At 45.6% G+C, this 25,192-nt stretch overlaps 1 protein-coding gene across 10 annotated transcripts in view; it reads right to left on the bottom strand.

The window, feature by feature from the left end:
- LOC100227695 (transmembrane protein 151B-like) overlaps positions 1–23,455 on the bottom strand; it is a 29,627-nt gene extending 6,172 nt beyond the window's left edge. Inside the window, exons 1-3 of one of the 10 annotated variants that reach the window (XM_041716636.2) lie at positions 16,437–16,874; positions 11,976–12,061; positions 10,394–10,586 (exon numbers count right to left, since the gene is read on the bottom strand). Coding sequence is in view for 2 of the 10 variants with exons in the window: in XM_030274333.4 (XP_030130193.4) it covers positions 16,437–16,526 (90 nt within the window). In the remaining 8 variants the exon portion in view is untranslated. The other 9 variants (XM_072930002.1, XM_072930004.1, XM_030274335.4 and 6 more) reach the window with 9 other exon arrangements.
- Between the last annotated feature and the right edge of the window lie 1,737 nt (positions 23,456–25,192).

The following is a 25,192-nucleotide window of genomic DNA, read 5'->3' as shown; positions in this document are numbered from 1 at the left end:
TCTGCAACCCACTGAAAGGTCTAGATCAGCCCAAGACTACGTTTTTTTTTTTTTTTTTTCTCCACTATTTTCACAGCAGCCTACAAAACAGACATCTTCTCTCCTCTTTGCATTAGTGAAGACATGCAGCCAATAGAGCTCACTGCTACATCTCATTCAGACACCTACCAGTCCAGTTCAGCAGGGCCTTCATGTTCAAAAACCATTGGTAAAAAACACAAATTCTTTCACCTGGCTCTTCTGACCCACTGTGTCTTTCCTGCTGTTGTTTCTAAGCAAAGCCCAGTCTCTACAGGTTCTCAGTTATAAAAGAATCTCTCTTCCAGGGTGTACCTCCACAGCTGTACTGCCTGTTTCAAGTTCTGATCATGTTCATCTGGCCTATATCCCCCTATTTCTCCTTCTCTTTGCGGAACTAATTATCTAACACAATTATACTATTAGAAATACTATTAGAATGTTTGTAAGAAAGATAAAAAATAGAACATAACTGCAATAAAGGTTCAGACATTAAAAAATCTAATAAGGAAATATATCTTTTCATCTCTCTCTGCATTACAAATTCATTAATATGTTAAACCGGTGGCTCTCAGACTTTATTAATTAACATACTACCTTCTTACAAGAATTATGTTTGTGGCACTCTGTGGAATTTTCTCCTTTCCGTGCATAGTGTTTCAGACTGAAACAGGGCAAGCTTGTATTTCTGGATGAGTACAATAAATGCTTAAGGAAACTAATAATTTCCATGATAACCTGGGCTAGCCAGCGAACAGGAGCTGCATTCTTTAAGGAATGCTGTGGCATCTGTATTGTTTTCATGTGAAATAAAAACATTATCTCTGGAAAATCTTAATAGAGAAACGTAACTGAAAGAAAAAAATGAAGAAAGAAAAGACAGAGAGCCTGACAGAAAGCCAGAGCCAAACACAGAGTAGAACAGATGGAGGCTCAGTTGTCAGGCACTTTGTCTGCAAGCTAGAACTAAAGGGCTTGCTTCTGTAACCCAAACCAAGAGAGATGTCCTCCATTTCCTTCTTGCTGGGGCTTTGCTTTGGGCTTTGCTTCTAGCATTGACCTGAGAAACATCCTGACAGATTAAATGAGGCGCAAGTTGCCCAGAGAAATTGTGGATGCCCCATCATTGGAAGTGTTCAAGGCCAGGCTGGACAGGCTTTGAGCAATCTGGTCTAGTGCAACATGTCCCTGCCCATGGAAGGGGGCTGAAACAACAGGAGCTTTGAAGGTCCCTTCCAACACAAACTGTTCTGTGATCTACAACCACGTATTATGAAGAGGAATGGATTTGTCAAATCAAATGTTTCACCCAAAATGTCCCAACCAACTCTGATGACAGTACAAATGGTAAAAAAATCCCCTGTTATGAATGGAATGCCATGAAGCAGCAGAGCTGAGCTGTCAGTATCACTGTTTATGAATTTCAAACTGTGTTAAATACACATGCTCTTAATAACATCTTGGTAGTCTCTGGCATGCTGCTGAACTGCTTTCAGAGGCCTCCCTTCTCACTGCACCTGACTGGATTGGAAACTCCCGGTAACTCTTACCGAAACTACCCATAATCACATGCCAAAATTCACTTAACTCTTCCACACTTAAAAACAGTAACAAAAAAATATTTTCCAAATTCTTTAGTAGATGTCAGCATAAATGAGAAAAATGCCGTGAGTGAGAGGTGGCATGAGTGGGGAGGGCTGTGGTGTGTGTTGTGAACCGTGTGGAGAGTGACAAGATTTAGGGATAACCTGCCCTGAGCTGTCCCTAGCCCCAGGCAGTCAGTCAGCCCCACAGTGCTGATCTGTGCTTGATTTTTTTGGCCCATCATTTCTAGAAAGCTCAGACAGAGCAAAGGCTGTGTACCACTCAGCCAGCTCCATATGGTTTGTTTGCTCTCTGGTGGTGTGGAGCACTCTGAGACACTAAAATGACAGATGCTATTTAATTTGTGGCCATAGACACTGGAAAATAGTCTGGAAATCCCTAACTGTTGGTGGAGAACTGGAATTTCAACTGACACCTGTAGGAGACAGGAGTTTCCAGGCTGGCAACATTTCAATTATTTCTTCTTTAAGAAACTCAGCTTGCAAATGATAAAACATCCAGGCAGTGGCTGAGAGGACAATTGCCTTCAAAGGCGTCCTCTGATGGCAGATACCCAGGATCAAAAGCACATTTGCAAGGGCTGAGCTGAAGCCTTCTTTGCACAGGCATACCCACCCACTTCCCCCTGGCTCAACAGCAGGCAGGTCAGGTTCCGGCTGCAGCAATCATAATTCAAACCATTCAAACATGCTCTGTTTTATAGGAGAGTGCAGATTTGGGCTGTTAATCTTGCCTAGTGTAAAGAGATGGAGAGAGAGAGACAAGTGGGTGTGCACAGCCTGGCACATCCCTTGCTTAACATCTGGAGCTGAGCATGCTCTGGTGGCAGGAGCAAAGGCCTGGTCGTCAGGATTTTGGCTCTCTGATGCATCCCCTGACTCCTTACAAGTGACCAGATTTAGGACACTGGTAGGTAAGTTGTACCTGGTAACCACCCTAAGTGAGCCTGAAAGTGACTGCACTGGGGGCAGCCAAGAATGAAAAAAAAATATTACTTTCCCTCAAACCCTGACTTTTCCTTAAAAGGCATCTTCAAAATGGAACACTGATGCTAAAGAACAAGAACAAAACATTTCTGGAAAAGCAAATTGTGCTTATGACTCTAGGTCCCCTTTCTCTTGATGGATACATAGAACAAATTAATTCCTCAAGGCAGATGCCAAGGTGGTCTGGCTATCCTTGCTCTTCTAAAGGAGCTCCCCACTTAGCAGAAGGAGGAAGGGTCACGCTCAGAGAAGCCCAGACTAATTCCACCACCCGAGGTTTCTGAATGCCTAACCTGAAACTCTGGTGCCTCTGTTTTGCCAGTGTTGGCTCACTGCTTTTGCTGGCCTCTGCTTTTGCTGGATACAAGCGTGTGGAGCAATGTATCTGAACAACTTAGGCTCAGTGTGCACCAGCCACACCACTTGTAACTGTTCTTATCAGAATTTTCTGAGGGCACTGTGGAATTCATAAGGTTAATAAGACATAAACTGTGCTACAGTAAGAACAAAGAAGCTGAGAAACTGAATACCAGGATCGCAAGAACTAGATAACAGGACTGTGAAACACCTGGACTGTAACCAATCACAGATGCTGAGAAATGGAGGCAAGAAAGTGAGGGAGCAAGACAAAGGCACCAATCAAGAAGTGTGATCTTAGTAGTTTGTAGAATCTATAAAAGTGAGTGTAACGTAAACAATAAACAGCTTCTGCTTGATCATATTGGTCAGTTGTTCAGGAGTCCAGGATTTCCCACAAGCATGGACTGAGCAGGACTCAGCCACCAGCCATCCACTAGTGGCAGGGATTCTTACTAGAGAATAAACAACCAGACAGTTCTTCAGCCCTTACAGGTAGTCACAGAAATTTCTCCTATCAACTTTGCAAGTTTATGCTGGGTCAGGAAGGTTCAGCTATATTACAACCCAATTTACATTTATACTTTAAGATTGGGAGACACTATGCCTCTCCTCATATCTCCTGTGTCTCACAGGCAATGCAATTTCACTCTGCCGTTCTACAGACCGCCCAGAAACCAGTGGCTGATAAAAGCTCATCTTCCATAAATACACTCTCTTTTAACTGATAGCATAAAAGAAATGAAGAACCTGCAATTCCTTTTGAAATTTGTCCTGGTGATGAACTTCTATTGCCTTTGTAATTTTGTCTCGCTTCAGCCCCCATTCATGGTAGTAGGATGCCCATTCTCCAAGTCATGAAAGACTTCTTTTATATGACTGCCTTTTCACTCAGAAGAGACTTCTCCATTCCAATTATGACATCTCTCAGCCTTCTTTTTGATAATTTAAAGGAGCCAAGGTCTTCAAGTCCTTCACTTCACTGCTCTACCTCTTTCTGGTGCTCTGCTCTCTCTTCAGCTCTCTCTTCTTAAATCTGTACCTTGCAAGTAAATACAGGAACTTCAGCACTTATTTCATTGGCATCATACCAAGAAATAAAATCACCTTCCACTCCCACTCATTCCCCCTTTTTACTGTCTTAAAGGGTTGCGTTAAGATATTTCTACCCAGCAACATCCCAGGGGTTCATGTTCAACCTCTCACTCACTTGTCTCCCAGATATTTTTTGAGTCACTCTTTTTTAGGACAGATGAAAGGTTGGCTGTACTCTGCACTCTGAAATGTGTAACTTCAGATTTGGCTTTGGATTGAGTAAAAAAATTATAAAATTAAGGAGATCTCTAAACAGAATTGTGCTCATCTCATCATTATAGACCTGCCTGCTAATGTTTGTGCCAACTGTAAATGTTACCAGCAGTGGTTTTATGCCTAATTCCAGTGAACAGTGTCAAATCTGGTAATTATTCCTGCAGAACTCTGCCAGTCTAATAGCTAAATACCCCACTAACTTATACAAGACAACTGTTTTCACAAAGCTAAGTGCCAATCACAAAAACAAAGCTGTAAGCATTATGTGGACACTGAGGTGCTCCTCACATTTCCAGTATTCACTGCCAGGAATAATTCCATGAGCAGCTCTACACACAATACTAAGAGAAAACTTCCCAAAGGTTCAATAGAGCACATTATCACCTGGACTGCTAGGTATGACCTTCAGCAGCAGCTGTATTTTACTCCAGGAGTAGATGTGTGGCTTGAAGCATCTCTCATTCTAGCTGCTTCTGTAGTGCTTATGGCATGCAAATGGTTATGGTGATACTGAAAAAGCCCTTGTTTTGTCCCTTGCCAATTTTAAGAAATAAATTATTTTTAATAAATAAATTTGAACTGAAGGTTGCCAAATTTACACTAATAGAAGGGGAAGAAATAGCCTGTGAAGTCTAAAGAAAAATAAGACAAATTATCTTGGAGTCACATTCTTTAAACATTTGATCTATAATTTTGACTTATCCTTGCTATTTCTTCATATATATCTATTGACAAAAGAACTTTTTCCTCTTCTGTCAGACTTCATTCTTCAATCTCCTTGAAAACTCCAGTACGAGCTGTATAAGCAGAAAATATGCTGCTGCAGCATGAATTTATCCTGTTTGCTTTGTGGACAGTTTGGGGCCCAAGCTTGACTGTCTGTGCCTGGTTGACAGACAGGTACCTCTGTTCCCCGATTTCAAAAGCATTACAATTCTCCTTTGGAGAAATAATGTCAAAAGCATTTCCTATCCTTTTAAATCCCACGTGCACTTGTCCTTGGTGGCTGACCTCAAGAGCTGCAAATTTGCTGAAGGAAAATGCTATCATGTCTGAAATGAAAGAATGAGAGAAAACAGAAGGTAGCAAAGACGTGGCCTGAAAGGAATTAGAGAAATGAGAGGGAAAATGGAAGGTGGAAAGAAATGAAAGAGGGAAAAGGATGGCCAGGACACTCTCCAAATGCCAGTGCCACTGAGGCAGGGGGAGGGTCAGCCTGGGCAGGGGCAGGAGGCAATCACGCCCAGAGAAAGGACCTGGGTGAAGAGTAATGGAGGCAGCACTGAGCCTGACAGCACCAAAGCATCCTGTGAGCCAGCAGTTACCCCAGCCCATCCATGGCTTGGAAAGCAGATACTCCTGAATGGCTGCTTTCTCACTGCTGGGAACTTCCCCAGAAACAGATCTTTGCCCCTCTCTCCTCCCCACAGCCTGACAAGTAGGATAAGGCTGTGCTAAATTGAACCAGAGATTTCCACGGAGGTGAGAGCGTACTGCAGGGCCGATGCTGCAGCTGTGTCTCAGCAGAATGTGGCATCACAGCATGCTCCTGCTGTCTGCCAAAACCTGGCTTTGGGGCTGCAAGGTGACTTGGCTGTCTTCAACAACAAAAAAAACCCACATCTTGTGATTACTCATGTAAGCAAAGAGTTAATCTTGTATTTTTTCCTCTTATTTAGCAAGAATAATCTTCCTGACCATGGGGGAAAAGGAATGGGGGAAACACTGAGAGAGGTCTGCAAAAAAGAGATAAAATCAGCTAAGAAAGAAGAAAAAATGGTGGATAAATTAATATCAATCATAACTGAATTTGGCCCTGTGGATTTATGCTTGTGATTAATATGTCCCAATGGGATACTTGAGAGGGAAAGAGTAATCAATAACCACAAGTCATACACTTTGGCAGGTAGTGACCAGAGTCTGCATGAAAGCAGAATTTTGTCTCTAACTGTGACAGACTCCTCAATCTTGGTCAAGACAGGGCAGGGAAGGATGTTCCACCTCCTGATGGCAGGATATAACACAGAGAGGACCACTGAATCCTTGCTAGACAAGCCCTAGGCTGTGCTATTAATCAGAACTGGGGAGAGTCCTTACACCGGGACCAGCCTCTGGTGCTGAGAAGGGCTTCACCACTTCTGCAGTGGACTGGGATGATGCAAGAACAAGGAGATTTCTACCCACTGTCCCCAAGCAGCCACAACAGATGTGGGTGCATCTATCATCTTCCAGCTCCTTAGGTGATCCTGGAGAAAGACCAGCCTGAGAAATCTGGGGTGACCAAGGAGACGACAATTGCAGAAGAAGTGCAACTTCTCACTGCTTTCCAGGGCTAAATGAACTCTCAGGTCAGATGCCCATTAGTACAGTGAGAAGGAGCCTGACAGGCTGTGCTAACCCAGACTCTGGTGTAATGGTGGGCAGAAGTGCTCGTCCACCACGTGACCCAATCCTGGCACCACATGGGGTATCAGTAATAAGGCCTGGTAAGGAGAAAGGAAGATATTACAACAGTCATCTCATCAATCCCCTCCTGGGGAGCTGAAACAAAATGCCTCCTGCCATCCGTCTTGAACGGCAAGAAGCCCATTACCCCTAGCTCCTGCTGAGCCAGTAGCATGGAAAGGGAAATACAAGGGATAGAAGGCAACCAAAAAAAAGCCATTTTGCATCGAAGATAATCTCCCTCCAGTCCTTCAACACATAGATTTGTCGCTGCACATCTATTTGCTCATCTGCCACGGAACTCCTGTGAGAATAAAAAGTTCCTGCAGGCAGGGGCCATGATGTCAATGTATAGCAGAAATGCTGTTACTAGGTTTGAAAATAAGAACCTGCATCATGCACTCCATGTGTTTGTAGCGTCACTGGCTCAGGCGCTGGCAACTGCCCTCCTGTGGTGAGCAGGGATTGTCTGGTTTCTCATGATTTAAATCCCTGTGGAGACATAATCTCCTCCTTCCATCAAGGGAGCTGTCAGGGGGAACACCTCAGGGCAGGCAGGTTCACAAAATGGTAGTGTTAAATCCTTTCCACAGACGAGTCAGAACTATGAAAAGACACAAATCTTGCTGATCCACCTGAATTTCAAATGCTAGGATGCCCCAGAAATACCATACAAAGACAGTCTGTTATTTCACACTAATCATCCTCATGTATTCAAGCCAGCATCTGAAGAGGAGGAAAGCAGAGGTCAGGACAGAAGGAGCCTACAGTACTCTAAAATGTCATATTCAGGATCCGGTCCTGCAAGATACTTCTGAGTTCTTCAAGCAGAAATAAAGGAAATCACAGAAAGAAAAGCCATTTGGATCCCTGCCAACATATATGCTGCTCATTACAGCAGGATAGGAAAGCCACTCAGTACAATACAAGGGTGCATATGTGATTGTCATAAAGAATTTGGCCCTAAACGCATCCATAAGTGATGCTTCCCCAAGCTGCTCCAAGGAATACTGTGCAGTTGCATCTTCAGTGCCAAGGAATCCTAGCAACAAAATGGTCACGATTTACAAAATAGAAATCAGGGCTATTTTTGTGGCAGCTTTTTACAAGATCACCAAAATGCTGCACTAACAAAATTACTGCTTTCCCCCCCTAATTGCTGATGTTGCTGCCACTGGCTTTTGACTCCGTACCAATAAAAAGTGCATATTTGGAGGCAGAGGATTTTTCCCAGTAATGCCAATGCTGGGTATGAGTTCATCAGGAAAGGAAGGCTGGGATTCAAACTGCCTCAGACCAAGAGAGTAACTCCAAGAGCAGTTCTTTTTTTCTACACTTTAAGAACCTGTCATACTTAGCTCATATTACGTACTTTCCTGCCTTGAATATTGGTGTTTTCCAGTAGACACGGGGTAAATTTTACAGGCATAACTAAATGGCTTACCTCAACACTTATCATCTAACTGACAAAAGCATGACACAACCACAAGAAAGCTCCTGGGATGCAGTTCCCAGCCACTGCTGGATTAGTAAGGCCAAGGAATTACATAAGCCATAGCTGGCTGTGTCACTGGTTATTTTGCAGCCTGCTTCATGCCTAGGCAGCCACTTGCCCCCCACCACAGCCAGCCATGCTGCACAGAGGTGCCCTTGCCCCTGCTCCCACACTGCAGGGACATCCTAAGAAAGGACTGATGGCAGCATGTATCCATCTGCTCATCCCGTGGCTGCAGAGTGGAGTGATCCTCAGCAGTGTGCTCCAGCCTGTGAAAGCCAGACCCAGCTCCCTGCACCCTTGGCATGCTGATGCAGCACAAAAGTACCAGGGCCCCAGGGATCAGCCAGGTGCAGCTTGCTGACTGGTGCACTGGTGTCCACTCGGTGGCTTTGCTGAGATAAAGGGAAAATTGACACCAGCCAAGGGGAAAACAGAAGGACAGTGGGACCAGCTCCTACTGCTTCAGCCCTTGAGGGATGGGGAAATCAGGGAAGGGAGAAAAGGAGAATAGCTATCTGCCAGCCTCTGTGCTTGACAAAGTCTTATCTGAGCTCAGCACGAATCCTGTAATGCTTGCTTTGTCTCACCCTTACACAGGAGATGCAGCTCCCCAGGGGTGAGAGAGGAGCAAGCAGGGAGAGGGGGCTGGCTGTGCTCCAGTGGGTGTGTGTCCTCTTGTGCTGTGCACACCATCAGCCTGCAGCAGGGGATCTTAATGCCATAGTCCAGGGGTGTACAAAGGTTCATTGGTTCCCATTCCCAGGTTCCTAGGGTCACTGGCGCTCTCCTCATCCTTGAGTAGCATGTCCTGTGCCTTAGTGTTCTCACCACTGCCACAGGTCTTGTGTCCTGCCCAACCTTCCTTCAGCCTCAACATGGGGAAGTGAGGGACTGAAGCCAATCTGGACAACAGCTACGAATCAGTTTCCCTGAGGGAAAAAGCAGAGAGCCAGTAAAGACATCCTTGTGAGGAAGAAACCAGAGAGGTGTTAGTTCCACACCAGTTCTCTAGTTTGCAGCTTATTCATTGAATGCCTCTGTTTAGAGACTTCATAAACGAGAAAAATAGTTCATGATTATGAACCCCTTTTAATCTTTGCTCAGTCTAAAGGAACACCTTGAGATTTAAATGAAGGATATAGAAACAGCTCTCAAGTTCTCAGGAGAAATATGATCCAGAACTGATCTAAGCTCCTGTGAAGTCTGGGTAAGTCTTTCAAAGGGATCTGTGAATGAAGGTTTGCCCAGAATCATGGGGTTTTATTTTTATGCTCACTTATTTGCAAGGCCATCCTTTTATCTAGCTAAACCAGAACAACATGGCTCTGTGATTTGAACTGTCAACTTCCAGCCCCCCCATGTGTGACCTCCCAGCCAGAGCCCTTCAGCCACCCCTCAGCAGAGGCAGTGCCAGCCCCCCGCTGCTGGGCTGCTGCAGCTCAGGCTGTGGCCATGCCAGTTCCTTCATGCTGCTGAGCTGAGCATCCCTCACAATAACACCCAGCCACTACTCAGGCTTCAGCTGCTCTGTCAGATTTGGGGAGTGTGTTTCCCCATCTCTGCACCTTGCTGAACACAGCTGTGACCTCAGCGTGTCAGGTTTTTATAATGGTGCTCCAGTTAAGAATAAGGGAGTATCACAGCAGCTAATGCTTCTCTGGGAGAAACAAGTTTTCATTATAAATATAATTTGTCTCTCCTTCTTGCTTCTCTGTGACACATTCTGCAGCAATATGTGACAGCACAGCAGGTGAAAACTTCACTGAAAATTCATTTAAAAACCTAATGGTTAAAAGGGATGCTGAGAGCCAGGACACCTGGCTTTTATTTCTTGCTTTGACTTTGACCCATGGCATGCTGTCAGTACACTTCTTACACCTCCTGAAGATACTGAAAAAATAGCACTTATAAAGTGTTTTCACATGAGCATTGCAGCAGCACACTCCAGGAAGGTACATGATCTGCATGTGAGCTGTTGCACCTTGCCACTCTGAGTACCAGCTGGTGGGAAGCAGAGGATTTAGCTCCTTGCCCTGGCCTGCTGACAGGCAGTCCCCTGCAGAGAACCATGGAACACCTCAGGCCTGAAGACAGTCACCCTCACCCTTTCAGCACATGCCCTCACTACACTCCTCTTCTACCAGGTACTGGCACTTCTGCCTGGCCACCTCACCTCTAGGAAGCCATGAGAGAGCTGATCTCTTCAGTTTTGGTCTTCAGAGGGATTCCAGTGCTGGCAGGACTCTACTAGCAGATGCTACCACCACAGCCTCCATGGTGCTCTGGGCTCCCTCTGCCCATTGCAGGGAAGGTGGCATGGCTTGTTCTTGTGGGTGTGTTGTGCTGTGCAATTCTCGGGCCAGCTCCTAAGGGCAATCAATCACACGAGTATGAAGAAGGCCTCCAGCCATAAATTCATCACCACATCCCCAAAGCCATGACCTGCAGAAGTCTCTGACTGATCCCATTCTCTTCCCTGGTAAGGTCACATTATTCAGACTCCTCATTGCCAGTCACCTCAATCACCTACCCTTGGTTTCCCTGCCAGGAGCCAGACCTTCATGACCTGCTCTTTGTCCTTTGCTGTCAGCTCCCACCTTGCAGGTCAGGCCCTGCTCTCACCAGCTGGTGGCTGTTTCCAGCCCAGTAGTACCAATCTTTCCTGAACAAGGCCTCTGGTGGCTGAATGCTGAACTGGGATGTGCAGCACCTCATCTGTATAGGAACAGTGCTGTGTGTGAGTTGGGATTCTCTGTGCATTATTCACCTGATGTAAAACCACAGAGGCCAAAAGTTCACACACTTCAGGGGGTGTGAGCCCCCTCATCCTATCCCAGTGGCATGTGTGGCACCTTGAGAGAGGCTGCCAGCTACATCAGATACTGCTCCACAGCCTTAACTCCACACTGGGAAGGCTGCCAGCTACATCAGATACTGCTCCACAACCTTAACTCCACACTGGGAAGGCTGCCAGCCTCCTGTGCCACACACAGTCAGGCTTGTCCATCCTTCCCACTCGTCATCTGTCACACCTGTTTCAGGCACTTTTCTTCCTTGCTTTTACTGCAGGGGAGATGTGGGCAGAGGAGAAGCTGGCATGGGGGCCTGTCAAAGGCAGCCTCAACCCCTGTCCCCTCCATGCGGTGCTGCTGGCAGAGACCTGCCCAGATCCACTTCAGCAGTGTCCTCGCTATAACACATGGTTGGTTTCCCTGCAGAGTGCTGCTGAAATGAAGCTGCCCCATTAAAGTTTTGGGGAGTTAACAGAGCTGTTACAGCAACTGTGACCTCAAAAAGTTTCACTAGGTGCTATTTTTAACTTTACAGGTCTTAAGCTCTGAGGAGCACAATGAATGATTGGAGTCTGAAAGTGAACTACATTTTCCATTATTAGAACTTAAAAACTAATTAACTACTTAACCATGCTTTATCCAAAAAGTAGAATTTCTGAAAACTCAGACACAGGCTTATCTGCTGTGTCACAACAGTGTCACTGTAACAACTGAAGGGCCTTACTGTGCTGGTGGCAGTTCAGCAGCCATTTCCTTTAGTGTCAATTCAAGACAATGTGCTAGGACACATGGTGAAACAAGCCCTATTCACTGTGGATTACTTGGGGATGCTTTACTCCTTTTACTCTCTGTTTCCACAAAGTCCCTGTGCACTGGCCATGATCTGAGCTATTTTCTTCCAAGGTGCAGAAACAGATGAAAAGAAGTAAAGTGCTGCATTCCCAGGAAGAAGATACCTCCTACCTCACTCTTGCAATGGCTTGCACTGATTGCAAAGTATCCTTGGTATCCACACTTCCCTTCTTGGGGAAGATCATCCTCTGGGGTCTCTGAAGTGAGAAAGGGAGAACAAGGAGAGTATTTGAGGCTTCCAAAAAGTGTGCAGACCCATTGCTTTTCGACCAGTATCAGATGTCCAGTGTCAGGTCTGTCCACCTGAAAGAACAGCATTAGAAACCAAGTCTGAAGGGGACCTACCACCAAGTCACCTAGTCTGTCCCTTCCCCATTATGTGACATCTGCACATTTAACAGCCATTTGCCTAAATTGTCCTTGTAACCCTCCAGCAGCAGAACTCCATGAGCTCCACAGTTGCTAGTGCTTCTCAGTGCTTCACTGAGAAAATTCTCCTGCTGGAGGGGTTGGAAAAGTCAGCCTGAAGGAGCAATTCACTTCATTCTCAGCCACAGTGATGAGAAGCAGAAGACTCTGCCTGTAGGGGACAACACAACTGGATACCAGGCTGCCCTCCAGAGCTCAGACACATTCATTTGCTATTTCCTATCTACTTTTTAAAAATCTTGACAGTTTCTCATGTGAAGTTCAGAGAAGACAGCCAACTCCGAGGCACCAAGAACAGACATGTGATCAGAAGATAAAGTGGGACAAAAAAAAAAGAACAAGAGCAGAAAAAAAGATGCAATGGCTCAGCCTGGATTTTGTTATGACAGAATCTGCAATGCAAATACTGCCTGAAACTGCAGGATCATGAAAAATACTGCCACTCTTGATGGACTTTTTCCTTTGTCTCAATGAGGGAAATAATTTGGAACAAGGAATGAGGAGCACTCTTTGGTTTGTGTCTACTGAATAGACCAAGGGCAGGAAGGGAAGAGAGGGGCCAGTCCTATTTGACTTTCATTCAAGAGGGGGAATATAATGCATTTTGCTTTAAATAGATAACTGTTTGGTCAGTCATACTCACTTGGGATGGTGACAGCCTTCCACCAGGCTAACCAGCACCTATCATTCAGGGGATTAGCTGAGCAGGTTTTTGCATGAGGTTTGGAAGAGCCAAGGAGAAGGAAGAGAGTTTTCCTAGGAATCATGTCTCACTAATTTCCTACCCGTCTGTGGACAGTGTCTGGGCAGCTTTAGAAGGGGGAGGTTTACAAGGAAATAGCCCCTCTCTGGAGACTGATACCAACGGTGTCTCAGCAGCTTTTGCTTAACCCCTCACCCACCTGGGTACATCTCAGCCCAAAGATGGGGACGATATAAAGCTAACTGGTCTGTTAGTAAGGGCTGTATGCCTTGTCTTTTCAATGCCATGAAATAAGCCTTGACAAAAAAAGAAATGTTGGGGGGAAAGGAAAAAAAAGCTGGTCAATGCCCCAAGCAGAAGGTGTCTCTCCAGGGGAGCACTGGAGAGGAAAGGTCCCAGCTACCCTTTTGACTCAACAACCTGTAAAGTTTCAGCCTGCAAACAAGCACTAAGTATGGTTTCTTAACTTAAAACACTCCTTTGGCATTGCTGTGACTACAAGTAGCACTTTACAAATTAGCCCCGTTGCATTTTGCAATGGCAACACGAGGCAAATGAGGCAGTTTTAAGAGGCCCCTCTTTTTTGTTCCATCAGAAAGCTAATGACTGTGGGTTTCAGGAACATTGGACCATGAGGTTTTCCTTTTTATTTAAATAGCTTAACTGATTACATTATGTCATACCCAATTTAAGTTTTTAAATATAGAAGAGAAGATAAAAACAGGCATGGACAACTGCTGTTTGACTTTGCCAGTACAGACAAGAGAAATACATATTTCAAAATGTCGAGTGGCTGCAGCTTTCAGCTTTCTTCAGTGATTACTTGGCTTTGGAAACAAAAAATGATGTTTTTACTCACCAGCTTTGTTTTCCTGAAAAAAACCTTCTTGCTTTCCAACAAAGTTTTAAAGATTTTAATATTTAAGACCATTTCCCAATTGAGTTATAAATTGGTAGAAATTAAGAAAAGTCACTATCAAATCTTTGGTGTAGGTATAGGCTGTCACAGTAACGAGAAAAGCAGCCAGCCCACTATTTAACCAGGGCAGTACAGAGCAGCAGGTTGTGCTATTTCAGAGAGGAAAGCAAAGGCAAGTATCTCCAGACAATCAATCTTCAGTAATAACCGCTGAAACATTTGGAAAAAGGAATCCTTTGCATACTCTCCCCTGAAAGATCTTGATTCCTCTTCACAAGAGTTTGTAGAAAGGTAGAATCCTCTACTAATAACAAAAGCACATCTGTTCCAGGTCATTCAGCTCAAGCAATTAATGTTTCATTAGAAAACGGCCAAATCAGAGCACTGTTAGGTAATCTGAGGGCTTGCTCTGATATTCAGCAAAGTCAGCAGGAAACCTATGTGGTCCTTGGCAGAAGAGGACAAGGGCCAAGGCAGGAAACTGAACTGCTGCTCTTCCTGCTCCGCAGCTGCACCTTCACACGTCCTTCATTCAAAAATAAAAACTTAGACTTCAGACACATTCTCTGTTACTAGCTCAGGGTTGTATTGATTTAATACCCAATAAAGGCAATTTTCAGTCATTATTACTGTTTAGGTCCATGCATTTGATCTAAGTGAAATCCATAAATGATAAGGCTTAACAGAGGAGCCCATGAAATGCCCATTTAATATCAATACAGGGCACTCACATGCAACTGCAGGCCCAGGTGCACAAAGGCTATTCACATGGTGAAGGGGAAGGGATGAGGAAAGACCAACATTGTAGGACTGCAGTGTTAAGATATCACAGGAGTTTGAGATATAGACTCAAATGTGCAAATGTTTGTGTTGGAACAGAAGAAGAACTGAGAACAGGATGAATGAAGCAAGATGCAGATAGTGCTTAGCAGAGAGATCAAGTGCTTTCTTTCTACAAATGGCTTAGATGTTTTTATGGTGGACTTAATACATTGGATAGCCTTCAGTAGCTCCTGGTCCTAGACCAAATAAATTTAAAAATCCCTTCCAGCACTAAATATCTATTGATCATCTGCAGGGCTGTAATTACATTGGTGTGCTCTACTGCTGGAACACCAGCTGTATCCTGGATCCAGCCACAGCTCTTCACGGTGAACTGTGTAGCAGGTGTTTAAAAAGCAATCAAACAGGAGAAAACCCTAATTTTCACCCATGGATGATAGTTTTTTCAACCTGAGTTGCAAAGCCAATATTCAATTATAGGTAGTTTCAACTGCTGTTTGAATTTCAGCTAAGTATCCTGCAGCTTCATACAGGCTTTGTTGAGGCTACTGGATTTTGACTACAGGATTATATGACTGTTGATGAGCCATGGGACTTGCTAACAAAAGCTTTAAGCAGACTGACTGCACACAGCAATGTTCCAGGGCTGCTTTCACTTCTGTTTTCAATTTTCTCTTCTCTACGCCTGTTTCAAGGCTGCTCTCTGCATTCCTAGGAGCATGTACATTCGTTTTTAACTCCATATTATGAAGAAAGTTCACTCACTTCCATGAACTGCACATGGATTACATGACGTAAATGGCAGACCTGTCAAAACTGTTGGAAGCAAAGACTACGTTAAGCACAGAAGAAAATCCCAGATATTTCTAAAATAGGACAGCTTGCTGTCCCAGGTGTGCAGGATAGCACACACACATTGTCACCTACTGTCACACAGCCCTGCAGTTCTGTCTGGCCAATATTTCATGGCTCAGGATTCCATGTCAACACTCATAGACACATCAATTATTCCCTCTCTATGATGTGCAAGGCTACAGTAAGTGCTTCACAGATGATCTGAAGAAACATGTTATATTTTCTCCACTGTTTTCTGCTGCAGATGAGGCAAGAGGAGTGCCTAGGCCCCAAGGGAAAATGAAAGGCATGACCTCCTCCTTTGCCCCCAAACACCTGAAAGCCACAGAGCCCCGTACTGCAAGCCCGTTCTTAAGCTCCTTGTGCCCCTCCTGCCACCTGCACCAGTGCCTCGCAGAGCTGCAGTCTCCTTGACCATTTCACAAGTCCCCGGGAAGAGGTAGGCTCTCCTAGGCCAAACCCCAAGGGGCTCATTTGCCCAAACTTGCACTGGGCAGGCCCCCTTTCGCCCCCGCTGCATCGTTCCGGTGCAGAGCCGCTGGCCCGGCCGCCGCCCCGAGCCCGGCAGCCGGCGCAGGGCTGGGCGCCGGGGCCCGTCGGTAAAACCCCGCAGGCAGCGGCCGCGGGGGTCCCGCCGGAGGCCCCGGCACTGCAGGGCGCGGCGGGGCAGCACCGCAGCGCACCGCGGCTGCAGGTACCTGAGCAGGCTGTAGCTGCGCTCCTCGGTCCTCTCCGCGTCGCAAACGCCCCCAGCCGGGGCATCCTCCTCCGCCGCGGCTCCCCACACCCCACCGCCCTGCAGCCCGTGCCCGCGGCGGGGCTGCCTTTGCCCCTCCAGTCTCCCCCGGCCCGGCCCGGGGCGGACGCCCCCGCCGCCGCTCACCTCCTCCCGCTCGGCGGCGGCGGCCCCCGGTGCGGGGGTGCTGCCCGGCCCGCTCTCAGCAGCCGCCTCGGCTTCCCCCTCCGAGGACATCCTTGGCCATCACCGGCAGTTGCGGCGGCGGCGGAGGCTGCGGGACCCCGAGACGGCGGAGCCCCCCGCGGACCGCGCCCCGCGCCGTGGCCGGGCTGGGGCGAGCCGCCCCCCGCGCCCAGGGCCGTCCTGCCGGGTGCTCCCGACTCCCTCCACCATCCCAGGCAGGCGGGCAGGGAGGGTGGGAAGGAGGCGGCGGAGGGGAGGAGAGAAAGACGAGGCGGAGTGGGGGGGGTGCCCCGGCCGCTCCTGGCCCCCCCAGGTGGGCAGGCGACTGCCCGGCGGCTCCCGGCGCGCTTCTGCGGGCGTCTGGGAGCTGCCGGCTGTGTCCCCTTCCCTGGATACGACCTCGCAACCCCTACCCTTCCGGGGTGCCCTGTCTTGTCTTCTTCTCAGGGTGAGCCTCGCTTCCTATCCCCGGGAGCGCCCCGGGTGCACCCCTGCCGCCGACCAGCCCCCTCTCAGCGCACTTCACGCCACCGCCGCCCGCAGCTCAGCCTCGGCCACTTCTCCCGCTTTTCCCCAGCGCCTGGACTTCGCCCGGGCTGGCGGCGGGACGCGACCCGGTGGCAGCAGCAGAAGGGGCAGGAGAGGAAGGCAGACCCGCGGCAGCAGCTCCCTCACGGAGCAGCCCGGCAGTGCCCCACTGCCCTCCCTACTCGCTGGACCCGCGCACCGGGAACAGAGGGCAGCGCTGTCGGGACGGAGCTCTGGGGCTGCTCCCGCACCCCGCAGCCGGTCCTGCTGCTCTCCTTCACCTCTTTATTCTCGGAGGAGAAGCTGGCAGAAGAAATGGAGGCACCCAGTTGCTCCTGCCCCTTCCCACCCACCCTGCGGCCTGAGCCTCTCCTCTGGTTTCATCTGCCTCCTGCACAGGCTTTCCCCCAAAATTGCAGCCTGCTGCAAACTCCCTGCCCTGTCGATATTTCTTCCTCCTGCTTGCATCCTGTGTTCAGCGCATCCAGTCATGATTTGCTCTCCTGCTGATCAGGACTGGTGTACTGCACCATCTTACCTTGGCAAGTTTGCTTCATGTTTCATTATACTTCTGTGACGCTCATCTCATTTGATCCATTTCTCTCAGTGTGCCTTAGAGCAGCATATATTTTAAATCCTTCATAAAAATATTACAAACAGGCAAGTGAGCACTCTTGAAGCATCAACCTTCACATTAATACCTGTACATCAACTCCTGTCACAACATGCTTGCTGCTTTTTCAGGCATGCTGCTTTGAAAATGCCACTCCAGGTTCAAGGCACTCAGGCTGCATAAGAGATTGTTTAGAATGACTGTAGAGCAGAGAACGCTGCTTGGTGTGTGAATGCATAAAGCAAAAAAACCCCAAAACTTGGATTTTCATAAAGTATTGGGCTTTGCTAAATCTGAATTTTAGGATATTCATTGCATTACAGAAGTCTTGGCTGATGCCATGTTGAGAAACCTACCCATTCTTGGGGGTGCAAGATGTCCATGAGAGACTATCAACAAACTCCCTTGGCCTCACAGGTCTCTGGCTTACACTGTAGCACAGTGACTGCCACTGTAGCCCCAGATACATGCGCCTTGTCCTGCCCCAATGGCATCTCTTCCTGGCAGAAATGGCAGTTGTTTGGCTGCATCCAATATATACCTCCAAAGTAGTCTGTCTTTTACTTCTCTCAGACCTGGAGAGCACCTGTGAGATGCACAGTGGAAGGGACTATAAGACAAGTTTATAAACCACATGAGAATGCACATTTAAAATACTCAATATCCTTTCTGTAAGTGGTACAATGGAAAATCTCTGCAGGATAAGATACTCAGCAGATTGGCAGGAAGAGGGTCACATCTAGGACACAGAAAGGAGCCAAAAAGAATGCATAAGGTGTGCTTGTGACATACACACCAAGATCTATACAGCAAGAGAGATATTAAAAGTGTTCTTTATTGTCAGCTCATACCTGTTTAACCAAGTGATTTTAGTGACCTTCAAATATACTATGGAATGGATGCTAGAGCATGATGAGGTGTTATGGTTAGAAGGAAAATGTGCCAAGCCAGAAAACTGTGCACTGAGAGACTGGGAATGAACTTCGTATTTGTGCCAAATTTCTATTTGTAAGGACTGTTAAAAAGTCCTTATGAGAGGAAACATGAAGGGAGGTAGAAGAAATGGGCTTCAGTGTATCACAGAACAGCATGAAGAAGTATCCTCATTCAGTAAGGAAAAAGGTAGACAATTTTCAGAAGATGGGGCTCCCATCTGTACAGGCAGTAGGGTGAGGCTGTGCACCAGAAAGGTATCAGCTTGGGAAGCCACACAGCCCAGAACTAAAAGCATCAAATCCAAAAGCTGAGTCAGACAAGGAGAGAAGACAAAGACCTGGCAGACCTCAGCCTGTCAGATTTGTCTGCCATCCCAGACCAAATGGTTGCTTTCTTTATTAAATACATCTAATACCCACTGGACATCGGTGATGCCTGAACAGATTCATGAATTTATTTTCAATTCCACAGTCACTTTGTTTTTGATGTTGAATAAACTGTGATTTATTTAATCTAAACCAATCCTGACTGTTGTTTGGCTACAGCTGCCAGCAGTCCCAAGGACTGGCTAATTGGCCCTTCCACCTTTAAGAGACGAAGTGGTCTCTGAGGATATGTAGCCCCCAATTGAATTCAGGCTTTCAATCCGGAAGGCACATGCATATACATCTACCCACTTGCCATACTGTCAGAATTCTGCTGGTACCTGAAGCCAAAACATGGGGAAAAAGCCTAGAGATGAAAGAGATCTAGAGAAGGGAGAATGAAGGTTATTATCCCTGAGATTTAAGCTTTGGAAATGTCATCTCTCACCAGGTGCCTTTGTTTCCACCTCTATAGCTCCAGATTCAACATATCAATCTCTGCTATCAAGGTCACCCTCACAAACTGAAGGATCAGAGCAAAAAAGGAAGCTTGAACTCAAGAGACTACTGCAAAATCTATGCAAAGAAGCTCATCTTTTCATTTCAGAAATGGAGGGGATCAGTGTCACTGAGATGCCTGAAGGGGCTATTTTTCTTCTTTAGAAGCTTTATACTCTATTTTAACACAGATTAATTAATTATGAATATATATATATATATAATCAAAAACCTGATAAGCAGGCTTGCAAAATATGTATGTCATATTGCAAAAATCAGCTCTCTCTTCTAGGCTTTGTGCCTGGTCACTCAATCTTTCTAAACAGCCAGCAAGGAACAGAAACAACATGCATGTGTAGCTTTGCTGCCTCTATTCAGAGCAAGAAAAAACTGGTGCAGTCAGGAACTGCAGTTTGTGTCAATTTAAGATCAGCACCCTGTCATTCAGAGCATGCCACTGGAAAAATGTTTATAATCCTTTCTCTGAGCTCAGCTGGGCCATTGCACTGACTTAGCAGGCAGAATCTTGCTCTGCTGTTTAGTGAGAGATGGCATTTGGACTAAATTTGCAAAGATCTGGCACCGTTTTTAAGATATACCTGGAGGCCTGCTGTCTGTCTTTAAGATGAGACAGCTATGAAGATCCTGAGCATTTCTGGCCATCAAAACTTGCAGAATACTTTATTGAAAGAGAAAAACTATGCCTTCTATTCTGGGGAGACTCCTGCCCAGAAAATTGCAGTATGAGGGCTTCAAATTACTTCTTTGCTGCTCTAAAGCCAGCATAAATTAATATATGCTGTTAAGGAAGTGCTACATACTGCCCCAAAGCTGACAGTAATGTAAAGACTATTTCCAATACAGATGGTTTGTTAGTTCACTGAGGCATATTGGAAGAGAGGAGCTACTGCTAAATATAAAGTAAGTCTTACCCTCCTATGACTTGTATGTCCTGCCAAAGAACTATGCCAACTATCTGCGAGGACTAAATACAGTGATCTCAACAGGTTTCCAATATTAAAAAAAACCAAACAAACAGTGTATTCCTAGTTAATAATAAGCTCTGCCTTTTTAAGATTACAAAATCAAACATCTATTGCAGTTACAAGTGTCATATCACTGTATCTATTTATGAGTGTGTAATCCAAAACATGTCTATTATCTTTTGCTAAACCTGTAAAGAGAGAGCACTATATTGTTTCAATATTAATGGTTAGTGAAATATGTGTGAATCAAATTGTGGATATAGCAAAAGAGAATCTGTCTGGACCATTCACAAAATGAGCTTTGATATCCTTTTAGTAAGTAAAAAGCTGAAGGGAGACATCAATAATTTATTAGCACTTGGATTACATCCTCCAGTGCTTGTAGTTTGATGTCTTCTTGAAGAAAAAGAGGACAAAGACGATACTGGCTCTTAGGCTGTAGAGTCTTAGCATGCTCTGATCTCTTGGTTCTGACAAAGGATGCTGTATATTGAGGGGCATTTTAACAACGACTGTGATGATCACAGCTCCGAGGATCACGGTGGGATGAGCCACCAGCCCATTGTTATGTGATGTCTTTCCAATTACCAGCATGAAGTAAGCCACGTGTATTGGTACCACCCTGGCACAGAGGCATCCCTGCTGTAAACAGCAGGCTTGGTGTTCCGAGGGGCCTGAGTTTTAACAGCCTATCTCTACACGTCAGGGTTTTTACTTCCCTCCTGTTCTCTCAGATGTCTATGCCCTGTCTCCTGCCATCTCTTTCCTAGTGGCAGTGATGCCTATGCTCAGTCTTTAAAGATTTAGTAATGGAACTGCCACATTGCACAGATATGCCAGAATTTGCACTGACATTTGCTCTTCCTTTTCAGAATGAAATGTTCTCTCCTCTCATCTATTTCTCTGGCTTGTGTCTTTCAAATTTGGCACCTGTCTCCTATTTCTCTCCTTCCCTTATCTTATTCCTTCTGGGGTGCTATTTCCAATACCTGAACAATCACTACTCTCCCAACTTGTTTCCCAGATTTTTCAACCTTTAAGCCCTGAGAAATCTTTCATAGTTCTTTCCCCATCACTGTCACCAAGGGCTTTACCTTCCCTCATTGCATTGTCTTGAGTTGTTCCCAAGCAGCACTTGGGAGTAAGCAAAGGCTATCCCTCTGCTGTATTGAAGCAGAATCCAACAACTCTTTTCTTCTGCTTCATCAACCTCCACTGATGGAACAGATACAGATAGGTCAGGAAGGGCCAAGGGCAACCTGAGGGATCTAGATGTGCCTCTGTCCTTCTGTGTGCACAGGGGTGTTGTTTCCTGCAGGTATTGACATTTCCTGTTTCAGGTATGCAGAACAGACCTGCACAAAACAGGACAGATGTTCTGAGAGACAGGCAGCAGCAAAAGATCAGCTCTATGATTGTCCACTGGCATCCTCTGAAGCTGGTGCTTGCTGCTCATGTCATTCCAAGCCTAGCCTGATGCACCCTGCTTTTCAGTGGGACTTGGTAGCTCAGCCTAGTGCTAGCAAGGTTCTGTCCGCAAAGTGTTCTGGGGAAAATGAGGACAAAACTCTTTTTACAAATACTGTAAAAACATCTCAATATTAACGGGGTGCTATGGACAGTCATGAGAAATTTGAGCCCCCAGATTTTTTCCTCCATGGCACTGCAGGGCTTTGTAAATCAAAAGGAATACCGATGAAAGAATCTGTTTCAATATTTTGTTATCTTTTCTAAAGAAAGAGAGGTTCTCAGGCACAGTGGCTGACCAGAGGAGCAATCCCAGGCTAGGCAAATCACCAACAGCTCCAAGGTATTGCTTCTGTGGCTGGAAGATGAGGAAATACTTTTCATTCTTATCAGGAAATACCTAACCATCAACTTGGTTTGGTCAACTTCTTTCCCAAGTTGAACTCAGAAGCCCAAATCCATGCATTAAACTCCACAGCTCATGACTTCTGATGCAAAACAGCCATCTGGTCAGTGTCATTCCAGAGCCAAGTCAATAATTTGGAAAGTTACCAACATTTTCACATGGGAAGAAAGCTGGGCAGTTGCTGCTGCTGTATGTCTCTAGAAGGCAGTCTGCCAGCACTCAGGGCTGTTGTCCAGTGCCAAACAGACTTTTAAAAAGCATGGCCCACAGTGACAAGCCATAATGGAGAGGGGCAACACATGCACCTGAGCAATCAATGCTCCCACAAGGTGACACTGAGCAAACACTGTAGTGATCTCTGCCATTTCTCCTGTAACTGTGCTGCAGAAGAAAAGAGATTTTTAATATCAGTGTTGCTAATGGTATGGTACTACTTGCCACTACCAGGAGGGGTGTTCTCTGCCAGAGAGCTTTACTTTGGTCACTGTCATCTTCTTTGCTCCTGATTTAGGCAACTGTCATGAGAGATCACAATAGCTGTAAATACCTCTGAAAATAAATTAAAAAGAAAAAAAAAACAACCCACAACACTAAAGAGAACTTGTTGTCAGGCAAAAAATAAGCATAAGAGAGTACTCTAGAAAGATACTTACATGTCAGCCTGGTAGAAAATATCGCCATTGAGAGAACAGTCCTGTCCTGCTGCCATGCATATACGAAACCTCGCAAGCACTGAGCCTCTGGAAATATAGGGTGCAAGCTCCTATTCTGTGGAACACTGGCAAAGTAATTTCTTCTATTTATATGGTGGCAAGAGAATTTTAAAGTGATGCAGTACTATGTATCAGAGCCACCTCTAGGCACTAGATATTCATATGATAAAAATACAGTTCTGGCAGCTTCCTTAGAATACCTCTCTTACAGGTATCTCTTCCACTTTGCTGAACTGTCCTTTTGTTTCTCATTAGGCTGCTTGTCTCTCCCTACCAGAAAGCTGGGTGAAGCAGTGAGTTGCTACATGAGAAGCAGAAATGCATGCCACTGGCATGCTCCTCTGAGAACCCACAGCTTTTCACATCGCTCCCAAGGAAATGGGAAACCTGCTCTAGCCTAATAAAGAGTCATGGAAAAGTACTTAAGAAGATGAGGCACAGCTACCCATCACAGCCCTTTAAATTTCCAAGGATGAAGGTGAAAATCCAACTCTGTGTGACTGCAGTTAGTTCTGCCAGATCACTTAAATCATCAGGACATCGTGATCATCACTGTTAAAAACTCTTGGCAGATCTAGCTGCACTAGCACAGCTATTTAGAGTTGAGTACTTCAGGCTTGGGTCCACTGGCAGTAGAAATTGCTGCTGTGCAGGCATCGACATTGAATATTCACAGAATCATTGCAGGCTTTGGGCTGGAAAGTCCTTTAAAGATCAGCTAGTTCCACCCGCCCTGCCATGGGCAGGGACACCTTCCACAAGAGCAGGTTGCTCAAAGCCTCATCCAGCCTGGCCTTGCAGGGATGGGGCATCCACAGCTTCTCTGGGAAACCAGTTCTAGTGCCTCACCACTCTCATAGAGAAATTCTTTTTCCTAATATCTAATCTAAACATCTCTCCTGTCAGTTTAAAGACATTTCACCTTGTCCTATCATTATCGGCCCTCATAAAAGTCTCTTCCTAAAGCAAGAGCATTGCATAGGCCATGCTTTCTGTTCCCAAGGTGTGAGAGTTGAAGCCTGGGAGATATGAGCTTCCCTGGCACTCCTTTCAGTATATATGCTGACTAGTACAGATGGATTTGGGATAAAACATACACATATCACTCTCATCCTGTTCAGGTGGAAAAGTATAAGGTTTTCCCCATGATACAACAGAAATAACCTGAAAAGAAGAAAGGAATAAATTCTAATGCCAATAAAACATCCAGTTCTTCAGGAGATTTGCCATGGAGGGTAATCATGTGAGCATATCCAGTGCTCTAAACTGTCTCAAATTACTTGAAATCTCGGGCTTAGACACTTTGACAGGCTTCCTTTAAAGTCTATGACAGTGGATTTGAATGCATTGACTACATCACTCAGATTTTGTCAGATAGATCCCACAGCAGCAGCCAAGGGAGATACTGTCCTCACAGCAGAGAAGCTGGGTTTCAGAAATGTTGTTTTCCTCACTTATAGCAAGGGCAGAGGCCATTGTCAGGCAGGGTCAGCTCAAGACCATTTTCATTTAAGCCTTCTGTGAAGCAGTGAATGTCAATGCCAACGCATTCACCATCTGTGCAAATACGGATTTTCACCTGCAACACACTTCAGAGGCAGTGTCTGAACGACCTGACTCAAGAAATACATTTGCTTGACTGTCCATTCCAATTTCCACAGGAGTCTGCTCTCTGGAGTACCAAATGTACAGTGACTTGCTTTTAACTGTTTTTTATTTGGATATTGTAATGAGGAGAGGAAAACCCAGTACAATAGGGATACAATATATAGACTGTGCAAGAAATATCTGCATTTTCTGAAGAGGTGTGTTATTTCAGGATATTTTCATCTAGTCTGATAAAAATGGCATTTCTATAGAAACAACAGATGAAAAAAACAATAAAGAGGAAATTCCATGCTAACTGTCAAAACACAACATAATGTTCTGCAGATGCATTACTAGGGATGAGTAAATACTCTGCAGTTTTGGTTTTTTAAATACACAATCCTTTCTGCTCACATGGTTAAATCACTTCACATTGAGCATGCATGTGTGGTTTATATTGGTGAAAAAGCAGAGATTTGATTTTAAATATCCCTGCTTCACCTAGTCCCAGGGATGCCCTTTACTCAGTGGGATGTTAGTGACATGGAATGCCAGGGTTCCACCCCAAAAGTACACCAGCTTTAAAAAAAAAGTTAACAAAAGTAAGATTTATATATT

Source organism: Taeniopygia guttata, chromosome 5 (genome assembly GCF_048771995.1).
Source record: "Taeniopygia guttata chromosome 5, bTaeGut7.mat, whole genome shotgun sequence".
Taxonomy (NCBI): Eukaryota; Metazoa; Chordata; class Aves; order Passeriformes; family Estrildidae; genus Taeniopygia; species Taeniopygia guttata.
Note: the sequence above shows the minus strand (reverse complement) of the source record. Positions and strands in the feature narration are given on the sequence as shown.